Genomic DNA, 14,497 nt, shown 5'->3' with positions numbered 1-14,497 from the left:
ATTCGATCCCTGCGAAACCCTAAATTCCTGCAGGATAATGCACGACCGCATGTAGCAGGTCCTGTACGAACCTTTCTGGATACATAAAATGTTCGATTGCTGCCCTGGCCAGCATATTCTCCAGATCTCTCACCAACTGAAAACGTCTGGTCAATGGTGGCCGAGCAACTGGCTCGTCACAATACGCCAGTCACTACTACTCTTGATGAACTGTGGTATCGTGTTGAAGCTGCATGGGCAGCCATCCAAGCTCTGTTTGACTCAATGCCCAGACGTATCAAGGCCGTTATTACGGCCAGAGGTGGTTGTTCTTGGTACTGATTTCTCAGGATCTATGCACCCAAATTGCGTGAAAATGTAATCACATGTCAGTTCCAGTACAATATATCTGTCCAATGAATACCCGTTTATCATCTGCATTTCTTCTTGGTGTAGCAATTTTAATGGCCAGTAGTGTACTTTCGTAGGAACCCTGCCTTTATATTGATTTCCATTACTGTGTGTTTTTACATTGTACCATAGGATAGTGACACTAAGACAACCCTTCTGCTGGATATACAGATGGTCTCTAGCCCAATGGGTATCCAATACACTAGATCCTACCTTTCTATCACCAATAGAACCTGAGGATGTGTCCTGAAAAATCCCGTTTTTATGCGCGGCGTTTTTGAACTATTAGGTATCGCATGTACCGATAAGTATCAAAATTCCCCAAAGATTTGGAAAAATCAGAAACATCACGGACACAAGGACGAGTGTGAGTTGGAGTCCTCGAATAATAAGAAACAACAAAGAAAGAAGAGGGGCTGAAGTTGTGAGGCGACCCCGTTGGTCGAGACGGAGACGGCCGAGCTGGAAGTGAGACGTACCCCTCGTTGTCGATGACGGCGCCGCCCATGTCGCCCCAGCACATGGCGTACGTCGTGTTGACGCCGCAGAGCGCGTTCTGGCCCAGGCGGTAGGTGGGCACCTCCTGGCTGCACAACTCGCCGCACTCCAGCGTCACAGTCGCGCTGCCCAGCACGTGCGCAAAGTCCCCTTCGAACGTCTCGCCGAAGCCCATCATGATGCCCTCCCTGGGCTCGTCCCACCTGCCACAAAACAAACCCATCATCGTACCGTCGCTGGGCCCATTCCACATGTCACAAACCGAATCCTCGCTCACCTCACTACAACGTTGCACCCACACCTTCTGGGAGCACGTCGAGCCTAAAATTCACCTATGAACGAGGACAGTACTCGATACTATAATGAATTTTGCCACCTCAGAGCTTTCGTACCTCAACTGAAACGTTCAATCCCGTATAAATTTCGGCCTGACTTGAGTTAAATATGTACTTAATGGGGGTAGGACGTCAAACGGGCCGACTTCGAGCAGCAGAGGCACCGCAGGACATTTTAATTTCCACTGTCTATACTTTTACAAGTAAATTCATAAAACTTTGTCAGCATGACCAGGAAGGATTCAGGATTCACACTCGTAGCAGCGGAAGTTCAAAGGCATAACAAAAATTTTTTTTACATGTTAAATTTCATCATTTTTTCACTTACTATTGGCTGCATTTGTTGCTATAGGTACACTTTTCTTCATAAGTAAGAGAGACTGTTCGATGAATTTTTCACAGCATACAAACCATACTTACAGGTGTCCGAAACTCTAGAATCTGTTTAATTTATGAAAAAATGAATGAGCTGTTACGTTTTAAATTTTATGTTTAGAAAAAAATCAAATTTTGTAGTTAATTATGTCAATTTTTATCACAGTTTTTAATAGATTTGGAAAATTCTAGAGTTTCACACACCTGTAAGTATGGTTTGTATGCTGTGCAAAATTCATCAAAGAATCTCTCTTACTTGTGAAGAAAAATGTACCTATAACAACAAATGCAGCCAACAGTAAGTGAAAAAATGATGAAATTTCACATGTAAAAACAATTATTTTGTTACGTTTTTGCACTTCCACTGCTATGAATGTGAATCCTGAATCCTTCCTGGCCATGCTGACAAAGTTTTATTAATTTATTTGTAAAAGTATAGACAGTATAAAATAAAATGTCCTGTGGTGCCTCTCCTGCTCCAAGTCGACCCGTTTGACGTCCTACCCCCCTTAAATTATATGCAGGGTGAAAAGTATTTAAACCGACAAACTCTGGGAGGTTGTAGGGGACATCAAAACAAATATTTTTCCCTAATGTCATTTTTTCCTATGAGGATTATTTAAACCGGTGGAGGCCGTATTACGCTCTTCAGTTGTAGGCAACTGCTGTCCACCAGTGTAGTATAGTGCATTGTCTCCGTTTACTAATGGAGCGATGCCCCTGGAGTACAGATATGATTCGTGCGTACTACGTAGCGCACCACAACGGACGAGCTGCACAGCGGGTTTATCAACAATAATATCCTAATCGCCGTATCCGGCATCATACGACTTTTGCTGCTGTGTACCAACGTCTGCGTGAGACCGGGTCATTTAGCAGATTACCTGGACAGGGACGCAGTCGCACGGTAAGAACGCTGCAATTTGAGGAAGCTGTCTTGCAGCATGTGGAGCGGCATCCTTCAATCAGCACTCGTGCAATTGCACGTAACATGGGGACGAATCAGACGAATGTAAGAACAATCCTTCGAGAGCAATTGTTACGTCCATTTCACTCACAGCGTGTCCACAACCTGGAACCAGTTGATTATCCACCCCGAGTACAGTTTTCACAGTGGTACCTGGAACAGTGTGAAATGCATCCTACATTTCCATCCTCTGTGTTGTTTCCCGAGGAAGCAATGTTCGCGCGTGATGAAGTCTTCAACATGCACAATTCGCATGTTTGAAGTGAGGATAACCCACATGTCATAGTCACTAGCGCTCATCAAGTGTGGTTCTACGTTAATGTGCGGGCCGGTGTTGTTGGGGACTGTTTAATTGGGCCGTATCTGCTACATAGGCCATTAAATGGCAGGTACTATTGGAATTTTCTCGCCAGAGCATTGCCAGAATTGCTGGAAAACGTCCCGCCCCCTACAAGACAATGCATGTGGTTCCAACATGACGGGGCGCCGGCGCATTTCAGTCATCGTGTGCGTCGATTCCTGGACCGACGGTTCCCGGAAACGTGGATTGGCAGAAGCAAAGTGTTTGTTGGATTAATTAATTTGCCGCCAGAGAAATCTTCCTCTGCCGGCTTAAATACTCCTCATAGGAAAAAATGACATTAGGGAAAAATATTTGTTTTGATGTCCCCTACAACCTCCCAGAGTTTGTCGGTTTAAATACTTTTCACCCTGTACATGCCACATCTAAAGATAATATTGCATACGTATATTTGATCATCAAAACACTATTTTTCTGATAATATAATTTTATTTTTTATATCGATTCATTTAGCAACATCGATCTTGCACATGAAAATTAGTTAAAAATGGTTCAAATGGCTCTGAGCACTATGGGAAGTAACATCTGAGGTCATCAGTCCCCTAGAACTTAGAACTACTTAAACCTAACTAACCTAAGGACATCACACACATCCATGCCCGAGGCAGGATTCGAACCTGCGACCGTAGCAGTCACGCGGTTCCGGACTGAAGCGCCTGGAACCGCTTGGCCACAGCGGCCGGCTGAAAACTAGTAATCGCAACTGTTAACTAAAATAAGTCAATAACTACTTTACGGTGAAACTAACGTTATTATGCTTAATCATGCAATCAGAATTTCTGGTTTCATTTTTTTATCTTTCTAATTTTATTATCGATAATTGAATCGGCAATTATACAAAGACCGGAAGCTGATAATTCTCACAGTGTCGAAATTTACAAACTTCATTATTAATTATCAGGCGCATAAACCTTTATATAAATATTTCCTGAAAACATTATGTAAATTATACCTCAAAAGTAATTTCAATTAAGACAGTCATAATAAAATCATTTGAACTACATCCTCTTCTAGAAGGCTCTGAGCACTATGGGACTTAACTTCTAAGGTCATCAGACCCCTAGAACTTAGAACTACTTAAACCTAACTAACCTAAGGACATCACACACATCCATGCCCGAGGCAGGATTCGAACCTGCGACCGTAGAGCAGTCGCGCGGTTCCAGATTGTAGCGCTTAGAACCGCTCGGCCACCCTATCGGCTCTTCTAGAAACATCTGGAAGCTATGTATGTAATATTTATAAAAATTTTAGGCACCAAAAGTGCCACAATAGTTTCAGATTGATCAAAATGTTCAAATTGTGTGAATTCCTAAGGGAGTAAACTGCTGGGCTCATCGGTCCCTAGACTTACACACTACTTAAACTAACTTACGCTAAGAACAACACACCCACCCATGCTCGAGATAGGACTAGAACCTCCGGCGGGAGGAGCCCCGCAGTCCGCGACATGGCGCCTCAGACCGAGCGGCCACTCCGCGCAGCTCAGATTGGTTAATGTAGCTATCAAGTTCCTCATGTTGTGTTGAAATGTTGCACGAGGCATTTACTTTACAAGTGGTGTTGTAGAAAATGTCAAGAAGTTATGAATAAATACTGTTGATGTCAAAAAGCAGAAACATTCCAGCGACTTATATTGAAACAAAAAAACCTTGGACTTACTAACTGGAAAGCATAAACAGGAACCGACACTTTAGCCAACGAGACAGCAATACCACGAATAATGAAATTTATCTGCTACTACACTACTGGCCATTAAAATTGTTACACCACGAAGATGACGTGCTACAGACGCGAAATTTGACCGACAGGAAGAAGGTGCTGTGATATGCAAATGATTAGCTTTTCAGAGCATTCACACAAGGTTGCCGCCGGTGACGACACCTACAACGTGCTGACATGAGGAAAGTTTCCAACCGATTTCTCATACACAAACAGCAGTTGACCGGCGTTACCTGGTGAAACGTTGTTGTGATGCCTCGTGTAAGGAGGAGAAATGCGTACCATCACGATTCCGACTTTGATGCAGGTCGGGTTGTAGCCTATCGCGATTGCGGTTTATCGTATCGCGACATTGCTGCTCGCGTTGGTCAAAATCCAATGACTGTTAACAGAATAAGGAATCGGTGGGTTCAGGAGGGTAATACGGAACGCCGTGCTGGATTCCAACGGCCTCGTATCACTAGCAGTCGAGATGACAGCCATCTTATCCTCACGGATAGTGCAGGCACGTCTCGATCCCTGAGTCAACAGATGGGGACATCTGCAAGACAACAACCATCTGCACGAACAGCTCGACGACGTTTGCAGCAGCACTGACTATCAGCTCGGAGGCCGTGGCTGCAGTTACCCTTGACGCTGCATCACAATCAGGAGCGCCTGCGATGGTGTTTTCAACGACGAACCTGGGTGCACGAATGGCACAACGTAATTTTTTCGGATGAATCCAGGTTCTGTTTACAGTATCAGGATGGTTGCATCCGTGTTTGGCGACATCGCGGTCAACGTTCATTGGAAGCGTGTATTCGTCATCGCCATACTGGCGTATCACCCGGCGTGATGGAATGGGGGCCATTGGTTACACGTCTCGGTCACCTCTTGTTCGCATTGACGTTACATTTCAGATGTGTTACGACCCGTGGCTCGACCCTTCACTCGATCCCTGCGAAACCCTACATTTCAGCAGGATAATGCACGACCGCATGTAGCATTATACGGGCCTTTCTGGATACAGAAAATGTTCGATTGCTGCCCTGGCCAGCACATTCTCCAGATCTCTCACCAACTGAAAACGTCTGGTCGATGGTGGCCGAGCAACTGGCTCGTCACAACACGCCAGTCACTACTCTTGATGAACTGTGGTATTTTGTTGAAGCTGCACGGGCAGCTGTACCTGTACCCGCCATCCAAGCTCTGTTTGACTCAATGCCCCAGCGTATGAAGGCCGTTATTACGGCCAGAGGGGGTTGTTCTGGGTTCTGATTTCTCAGGATCGATGCACCAAAATTGCGTGAAAATGTAATCACATGTCAGTTGTAGTATAATATCTTTGTCCAATGAATACCCGTTTATCATCTGCATTTCTTCTTGGTGTAGCATTTTTAATGGCCAGTAGTTTCTGCAGTTATGAAATTATGGAGGCTGACTTATTCCACCGTGTACAAATTCTAAGAGACTGATTGATGAGAACATACGGAACATGTCCGAAAATGCATGGTTGCCACGCTAGAGACCATTTATTCAGTCATACATTGTTACAAAGACTGTGGTCTAATACGCGCTGTACATGCAGCCACAGTCACAGTATGTGCTGAAAATGGTTTCCATGTGCCTCAACGCTTGCGTCGTAGCGTGCTCTGTCTCACACGTTCACATCGGCCAGGCTGCATCCAGTATCAAACACAGCATGAATACGCTGTTCCAATGTCTCCACATCTGGAATGGGAGCTGCATGCACGATACTTATGAGATGGTCTCATAACCAGAAATCGCACAGGTTGCGATCCGGTGAACGAGCAGGCCCCCTCGTCCAATCCATCGACCAGGGAAAACACGACTAAGATGCGACCGAACGTTAATGGCGAAGCGGGCTGGAGTACCGTCATGTAGGAGCCACATAACCCTTCGAATCATCAATGGATACTTCTTACACCAGTGGAGGCAAAGTCACCCGTTAGGAACGCCGATAGTTCCGGTCTGTTAGGCGATGAGAAAGGTAGACTGGTCCCAATATACGGTCGCCAATTATCCCAAATGGGTCAAATGGCTCTGAGCACTATGGGACTTAACTGTTGTGGTCATCAGTCCCCTAGAACTTAGAACTACTTAAACCTAACCAACCTAAGGACATCACACACATCCATGCCCGAGGCAGGATTCGAACCTGCGACCGTAGCGAATTATCCCAGCCCACACATTCCTGCTGCACCGATGCTGATGATTCCCCGTCACCATACTATGGTGATTCTGATTACTATCCCAAAGATGACTGTTATGAAAGTTGAAGATATCACCCCGCATAAAGGCGGCCTCATCTGTGAATAGGATGGACGACACAAATCCCCGGATCTTGGTTGCCTGGTGAAGAAACCAATGACAATACTGCTCCCGATGTGGAAATTCTGTCGCTACTAAGCCCTGCACACGCTTTAAGTGATAAGGTTAGCTACAATCGTCACGGAGAATGTTCCACACGGTCGTCTGGCTTACCCTGTACTGGCAGGCTAACTGCCTTGTACTGACACGGCTGTCGCCTTCCACAGCATTAATCACACTTACCTCCAAGTGTGGTCTCCCAACATTTCCCGTACGTCCTTCATAATTTCCTACTCTCTGAACCGACCTTGTCTCGAACAAAGGGCGAAACACTGTTGCAAACACTAAATGCAGTTATTGTTGTCGACGGGGATAGGTCTCCCAATATAACCTTGCTACCCGCCTCCTGTTGCCATTTGCCTCTCCATGTCGGGAAGCTCTCGATTCGAATACAGAACCATTGTGTACAAAGCTGTATCACATCCAATGCAAGGTGAGTCAGCAAGAGAAGTGAATCGGAGACAACATTACCAATTACCAATTACCAATCTGATGTACGAGAAAGAACTTGCCCCCCTTCTAACAGCCGTGTACCGCAAGTCTCTAGAGGAACGGAAGGTTCCAAATGATTGGAAAAGAGCACAGGTAGTCCCAGTCTTCAAGAAGGGTCGTCGAGCACATGCGCAAAACTATAGACCTACATGGTGTTTCAAAAATGACCGGTATATTTGAAACGGCAATAAAAACTAAACGAGCAGCGATAGAAATACACCGTTTGTTGCAATATGCTTGGGACAACAGTACATTTTCAGGCGGACAAACTTTCGAAATTACAGTAGGTACAATTTTCAACAACAGATGGCGCTGCAAGTGATGTGAAAGATATAAAAGACAACGCAGTCTGTGGGTGCGCCATTCTGTACGTCGTCTTTCTGCTGTAAGCGTGTGCTGTTCACAGCGTGCAAGTGTGCTGTAGACAACATGGTTTATTCCTTAGAACAGAGGATTTTTCTGGTGTTGGAATTCCACCGCCTAGAACACAGTGTTGTTGCAACAAGACGAAGTTTTCAACGGAGGTTTAATGTAACCAAAGGACCGAAAAGCGATACAATAAAGGATCTGTTTGAAAAATTTCAACAGACTGGGAACGTGACGGATGAACGTGCTGGAAAGGTAGGGCGACCGCGTACTGCAACCACAGAGGGCAACGCGCAGCTAGTGCAGCAGGTGATCCCACAGCGGCCTCGGGTTTCCGTTCGTCATGTTGCAGCTGCGGTCCAAATGACGTCAACGTCCACGTATCGTCTCAAGCGCCAGAGTTTACACCTCTATCCATACAAAATTCAAACGCGGCAACCCCTCAGCGCCGCTACCATTGCTGCACGAGAGACATTCGCTAACGATATAGTGCACAGGATTGATCACGGCGATATGCATGTGGGCAGCATTTGGTTTACTGACGAAGCTTATTTTTACCTGGACGGCATCGTCAATAAACAAAACTGGCGCATATGGGGAACCGAAAAGCCCCGTGTTGCAGTCCCATCGTCCCTGCATCCTCAAAAAGTACTGGTCTGGGCCGCCATTTCTTCCAAAGGAATCATTGGCCCATTTTTCAGATCCGAAACGATTACTGCATCACTCTATCTGGACATTCTTCGTGAATTTGTGGCGGTACAAACTGCCTTAAACGACACTGCGAACACCTCGTGGTTTATGCAAGATGGTGCCCGGCCACATCGGAGGGCCGACGTCTTTAATTTTCTGAATGAATATTTCGATGATCGTGTGATTGCTTTGGGCTATCCGAAACATACAGGAGGCGGCGTGGATTGGCCTCCCTATTCGCCAGACATGAACCCCTGTGACTTCTTTCTGTGGGGACACTTGAAAGACCAGGTGTACCGCCAGAATCCAGAAACAACTGAACAGCTGAAGCAGTACATCTCATCTGCATGTGAAGCCATTCCGCCAGACACGTTGTCAAAGGTTTCGGGTAATTTCATTCAGAGACTACGCCATATTATTGCTACGCATGGTGGATATGTGGAAAATATCGTACTATAGAGTTTCCCAGACCGCAGCGCCATCTGTTGTTGAAAATTGTAACTACTGTAATTTCGAAAGTTTGTCTGCCTGAAAATGTACTGTTGTCCCAAGCATATTGCAACAAACGGTGTATTTCTATCGCTGCTCGTTTAGTTTTTATTGCCGTTTCAAATATACCGGTCATTTTTGAAACACCCTGTATATCTCTGACATCGATCTGTTGTAGAATTTTAGAACATGTTTTTTGCTCGAATATCATGTCATTTCTGGAAACCCAGAATCTACTCTGTAGGAATCAACATGGATTCCGGAAACAGCGATCGTGTGAGACCCAACTCGCTTTATTTGTTCATGAGACCCAGAAAATATTAGTTACAGGCTCCCAGGTAGATGCCATTTTCCTTGACCTCCGGAAGGCGTTCGATACAGTTCCGCACTGTCGTCTGATAAACAAAGTAAGAGACTACGGAATATGAGACCAGCTGTGTGGCTGGATTGAAGAGTTTTTATCAAACAGAACACAGCATGTTGTTCTCCATGGAGAGACGTCTACAGACGTTAAAGTAACCTCTAGCGTGCCACAGGGGAGTGTTATGGGACCATTGCTTTTCACAATATATAAAAATGACCTAGTAGATAGTGTCGGAAGTTCCATGCGGCTTTTCACGGATGATGCTATAGTATACAGAGAAGTTTCAACATTAGAAAATTGCAGTGAAATGCAGGAAGACCTGCAGCGGATAGGCACTTGGTGCAGGGAGTGGCAACTGACCCTTAACATAGACAAATGTAATGTATTGCGAATACATACAAAGAAGGATCCTTTATTGTATGATTATATGACAGCGGAACAAACACTGGTAGCAGTTACTTCTGTAAAATATCTGGGAGTATGCGTGCGGAACGATTTGAAGTGGAATAACCATATAAAATTAATTGTTGGTAATGCGGGTGCCAGGTTGAGATTCATTGGGAGAGTCCTTAGAAAATGTAGTCCAACAACAAAGGATGTGGCTTAACAAAACACTCGTTCGACCTATACTTGAGTATTTTTCATCAGTGTGGGATACGTACCAGGTCGGGTTGACAGAGGAGGTAGAGAAGATCCAAAGAAGAGCGGCGCGTTTCGTCACAGGGTTATTTGGTAGCCGTGATAGCGTTACGGAGATGTTTAGCAAACTCGAGTGGCAGACTCTGCAAGAGAGGCGCTCTGCATCGCGGTGTAGCTTGCTGTCCAGGTTTCGAGAGGGTGCGTTTCTGGATGAGGTATCGAATATATTGCTTCCCCCTACTTATACCTCCCGAGGAGATCACGAATGTAAAATTAGACAGATTCGAGCGCGCACGGAGGCTTTCCGGCAGTCGTTCTTCCCGCGAACCATACGCGACTGGAACAGGAAAGGGAGGTAATGACAGTGGCACGTAAAGTGCCCTGCGCCACACACCGTTGGGTGGCTTGCGGAGTATAAATGTAGATGTAGATGTAGAGTACTATGGCAGGGGAAGGCATGACATGTGAGGAACAGTACCACCCTCTCGGAGGAAACCATGGATACTGCAACTGTGGCAGCATGAGGCAGCGCATATTAGACCGTAGTCTCTGTAGCAAAGTATGATTTAATAAATCGTCTGTAGCACGGAAACGATGCATTTCCGGATATAAATTCATTAGATCTGTTTTGTTCCGTATCCTGTTATCGACCAAACCCTAGAGTTTGTACACAGAGGAAAAACTTGCCCTATAAAAACGTTGACAGAACTAGAGTAGGTAGTTCAACGTGGGATGTTTACTTTCTGTACGTCTACGAACATTTTGGTAGTATGGGATATGTAACATTATAATACCGATGTTTAGTGAAGCACTCCGTACATGCATATTTCAAAATCTAAATTTTTGTGTTGAGACGTTTGGTGTTTTAATGCGATGTTGTGTAGTCAGATAATCACATTACTACTAGATACTCGATCGCTTAAGCTAAGTGAACGAAATAAGTTCACGACTTTAGTTCAATTATAAATTATTGAATACATATGGACCAGTGTGCTGAAACCCAACATTATCCATATAGATTAATGCTACATGAGAATTAAAACAAATGTACGAAATACCGATTTTCGGCATTATAACTACCATTTTGTGAAATAATTCAGAGATAATTTAAGACGACAGACATAAAGAAAATCTTCTTTGTGAAATAAAATATAAACGTTGAAATTGAGAAGAAAAATCAAGTGTAACTGATTATTACATAAATGACCTTGTGGATGACATTGGAAGTTCACTGAGGCTTTTTGCAGATGATGCTGTGGTGTATAGAGAGGTTGTAACAATGGAAAATTGTACTGAAAAGCAGGAGGATCTGCAGCGAATTGGCGCATGGTGCAGGGAATGGCAATTGAATCTCAATGTAGACAAGTGTAATGTGCTGCGAATACATAGAAAGATAGATCCCTTATCATTTAGCTACAAAATAGCAGGTCAGCAACTGGAAGCAGTTAATTCCATAAATTATCTGAGAGTACGCATTAGGAGCGATTTAAAATGGAATGATCATATAAAGTTGATCGTCGGTAAAGCAGATGCCAGACTGAGGTTCATTGGAAGAATGCTAAGGAAATGCAATCCGAAAACAAAGGAAGTAGGTTAAAGTACACTTGTTCGCCCACTGCTTGAATACTGCTCAGCAGTGTGGGATCCGTACCAGATAGGGTTGATAGAAGAGATAGAGAAGATCCAACGGAGAGCAGCGCGCTTCGTTACAGGATCATTTAATAATCGCGAAAGCGTTACGGAGATGATAGATAAACTGTAGTGGAAGACTCTGCAGGAGGGACGCTCAGTAGCTCGGTACGGGCTTTTGTTAAAGTTTCGAGAACATACCTTCACGGAAGAGTCAAGCAGTATATGGCTCCCTCCTACGTATATCTCGCGAAGAGACCATGAGGATAAAATCAGAGAGATTAGAGCCCACACAGAAGCATACCGACAATCCTCCTTTCCACGAACAATACGTGACTGGAATGGAAGGGAGAACCGATAGAGGTACTCAGGGTACCCTCCGCCACACACCGTCAGGTGGCTTGCGGAGTATGGATATAGATGTAGAGATGTAGATTTATTAATGTAAATATTGAACTAATTGTTTAAAATCCGTGTATGGATGAATGTGGTGACGAAAGAGAGAGCATGAGTTTGTCAGTCTTGCGGTTTTGTTTTTATCCTTTGTCAAGGTTGGCTTGATGATTAATAATATAAACCCAAAAATGGGGAAAATTGTGTGATTTAACAGATTAATCTATCCTGGAACCTACATCATAATGTTGAAGTAAGTACTGTACTTCTCGTTTAGTTTCATTTAATGTAATATATTCCCGAACGTGGATGAAGCGGAAATTAAATTTCATAGTTCGAAGGGAAGAAAAAATTAACAACATTTAATATTTTTATTGTATTGTGAAACGCGTACGTTTCATATGTATTCATTACCAGCGATGGCGAGGCATGACAGAATCTCTGACCAGAGAGTTATTTATCGTTGCTAGTCTGCGCTTGACCGCGCGGGAGACAGTAGTAGTAGAGCGCGGGCGACAGTAGCAGTAGCGCGCGCGAGACGAAAGTAGTAGCATGTTGCGAGTCGGCAAGAGCAGTTGCGAGTTGCACTCTGTCGGCAGTAGTTGTAGCGAGTGGACGGTTGTACTGAGCGGGCGTCGCCATGCGTCGGCGGCGTGCTCTCCCTCCATCTCTGGTCACGGTTCAGGACGAGGTATATTGTTATCGAAGGTAATGAAGCAGCATTGCGCTCATCTAATAACATATGTTAATTGTAATTAATTTGTTCAAGAGATGCCCCAATAATAATTTTTTTTATAAAGTAAATCTTTTAAAGAAAGTAATCATTTCAATTTAAAGAATTTTTCCACCCTTTTGAAGTAAAAGATTCATTTCAATTCAAAGAATATTTGCAATGCATTTCCTCCAAGAATCAGAATTAAATATACGCCAGCATTGCACGAAGCTATGCAAAAAATAAGAGCAGATGGAGTTTTACTGAAGTAAGAATTTATCAGGTTTAATCATTTCACAGGGCCGTAGGTCAGCGCTGCTGTACCTATAAAATTTGTCAGGTTTAATTATTTGTGTTGAGATGTTACAGTTCATGGTTCATTATCTAATTAACATTATTGTGGGTTTAATGAGCAATCTTCATTTCTTAACATTAATTTTGTGGCGAGTTTACATTTGGGCCATTATTATTCTTTAATTCTGCAAGGAGGTTACGCTTGGCTCATTTTAATTATTCACTTTTGTGGGAAGTCAACATATGGCACACGTTATTATTGTCATTGTCCTTCATAAATTTTCACGGGGAGGTTACAATTGAACATACAAATTATTGATGCGTAAAACCATCCACAGACCGGCCGGCACACCGGACCTCGACCATAATCCGCAACAATCGTCCCAGTGGAAAAGCCCGGGCTCTCCAAAATCCAAAAAAGCGAGAAGGCGAAGAGCAAAGTGAAGAGCATGATCATAGTTTTCTTTGACACCAAGGGAACTGTGCACAAAGAATTCGTCCCACCCAACCAAACAGTGAATTCCGCGCACTACTGTGGCGTTTTGCGACGGCTCCGTGAAAACGTGCAGCGGCGACGGTCCGAACTTTGGCGTCGAGGGAACTGGCTGCTGCATCACGGCAACGCGGCCTGTCACGCGTCCTTGCTCACCAGAATCTATATGGCAAAAAGCAACATGGCGGTTGTACCCCACCCACCGTACTCGCCAGATTTGGCACCTTGCGACTTCGCGCTATTCCCAAAACTGAAACTCAAGTTGAAAGGCTGTCGGTTCGACACCCTAGAGAGGATTCAGGAAGCATCGCTGGTGGTGATAAACACCCTCAAAGAACAGGACTTCCAGAAAACGTCTGACCAGTGGCAGAAGCGCTGGGACTGGTGTGTACATGCATGTACTTCGAGGGTGACGGTGACCATTAGTCCAAAACTAAGATTTTCAACAGATGGCAGCACAAGCCCCGAAAATTTTGAATAGCACCTCGTAATTTTAAACGTTAGTATGGTGGTGAAGGAAACAAAAGAAAAGTTCGGAGTAGGTATTAAAATCCACGCAGAAGAAATAAAAACTTTGAGGTTCGCCAATGACATTGTAATTCTGTCGGAGACAGCAAAGGACTTGGAAGAGCGGTTGTACGGAATGGACAGTGTCTTGAAAGGAGAGTATAAGATGAACATCAACGAAAGCAGAACGAGGATAATGGAATGTAGTCGAATTAAGTCGGGTGATGCTGAGGGAATTAGAGTAGGAAATGAGACACTTAAAGTAGTAAAGGAGTTTTGCTATTTGGGGAGCAAAATAACTGATGATGGTCGAAGTAGAGAGGACATAAAATGTAGACTGGCAGTGGCAAGGAAAGCGTTTCTGAAGAAGAAAAATTTGTTAACATCGAGTATAGATTTAAGTGTCAG

The 14,497-nt window shown here is 44.2% G+C and overlaps 1 protein-coding gene across 1 annotated transcript in view; it reads right to left on the bottom strand.

Annotated features, from left to right (window-relative positions):
* Window positions 1–14,497, bottom strand: part of LOC126106123 (snake venom serine protease CL2-like) — an 86,879-nt gene that overhangs the window by 23,981 nt on the left and 48,401 nt on the right. The window contains exon 4 of the mRNA XM_049912368.1: window positions 870–1,091. Coding sequence (XP_049768325.1) covers window positions 870–1,091 — 222 coding nt within the window. The remainder of the gene's footprint in view (window positions 1–869; window positions 1,092–14,497) is intronic.

The sequence above is a fragment of the Schistocerca cancellata genome, chromosome 10 (genome assembly GCF_023864275.1).
Source record: "Schistocerca cancellata isolate TAMUIC-IGC-003103 chromosome 10, iqSchCanc2.1, whole genome shotgun sequence".
NCBI lineage: Eukaryota > Metazoa > Arthropoda > Insecta > Orthoptera > Acrididae > Schistocerca > Schistocerca cancellata.
This window is presented reverse-complemented; position numbering and strand designations above follow the sequence as displayed.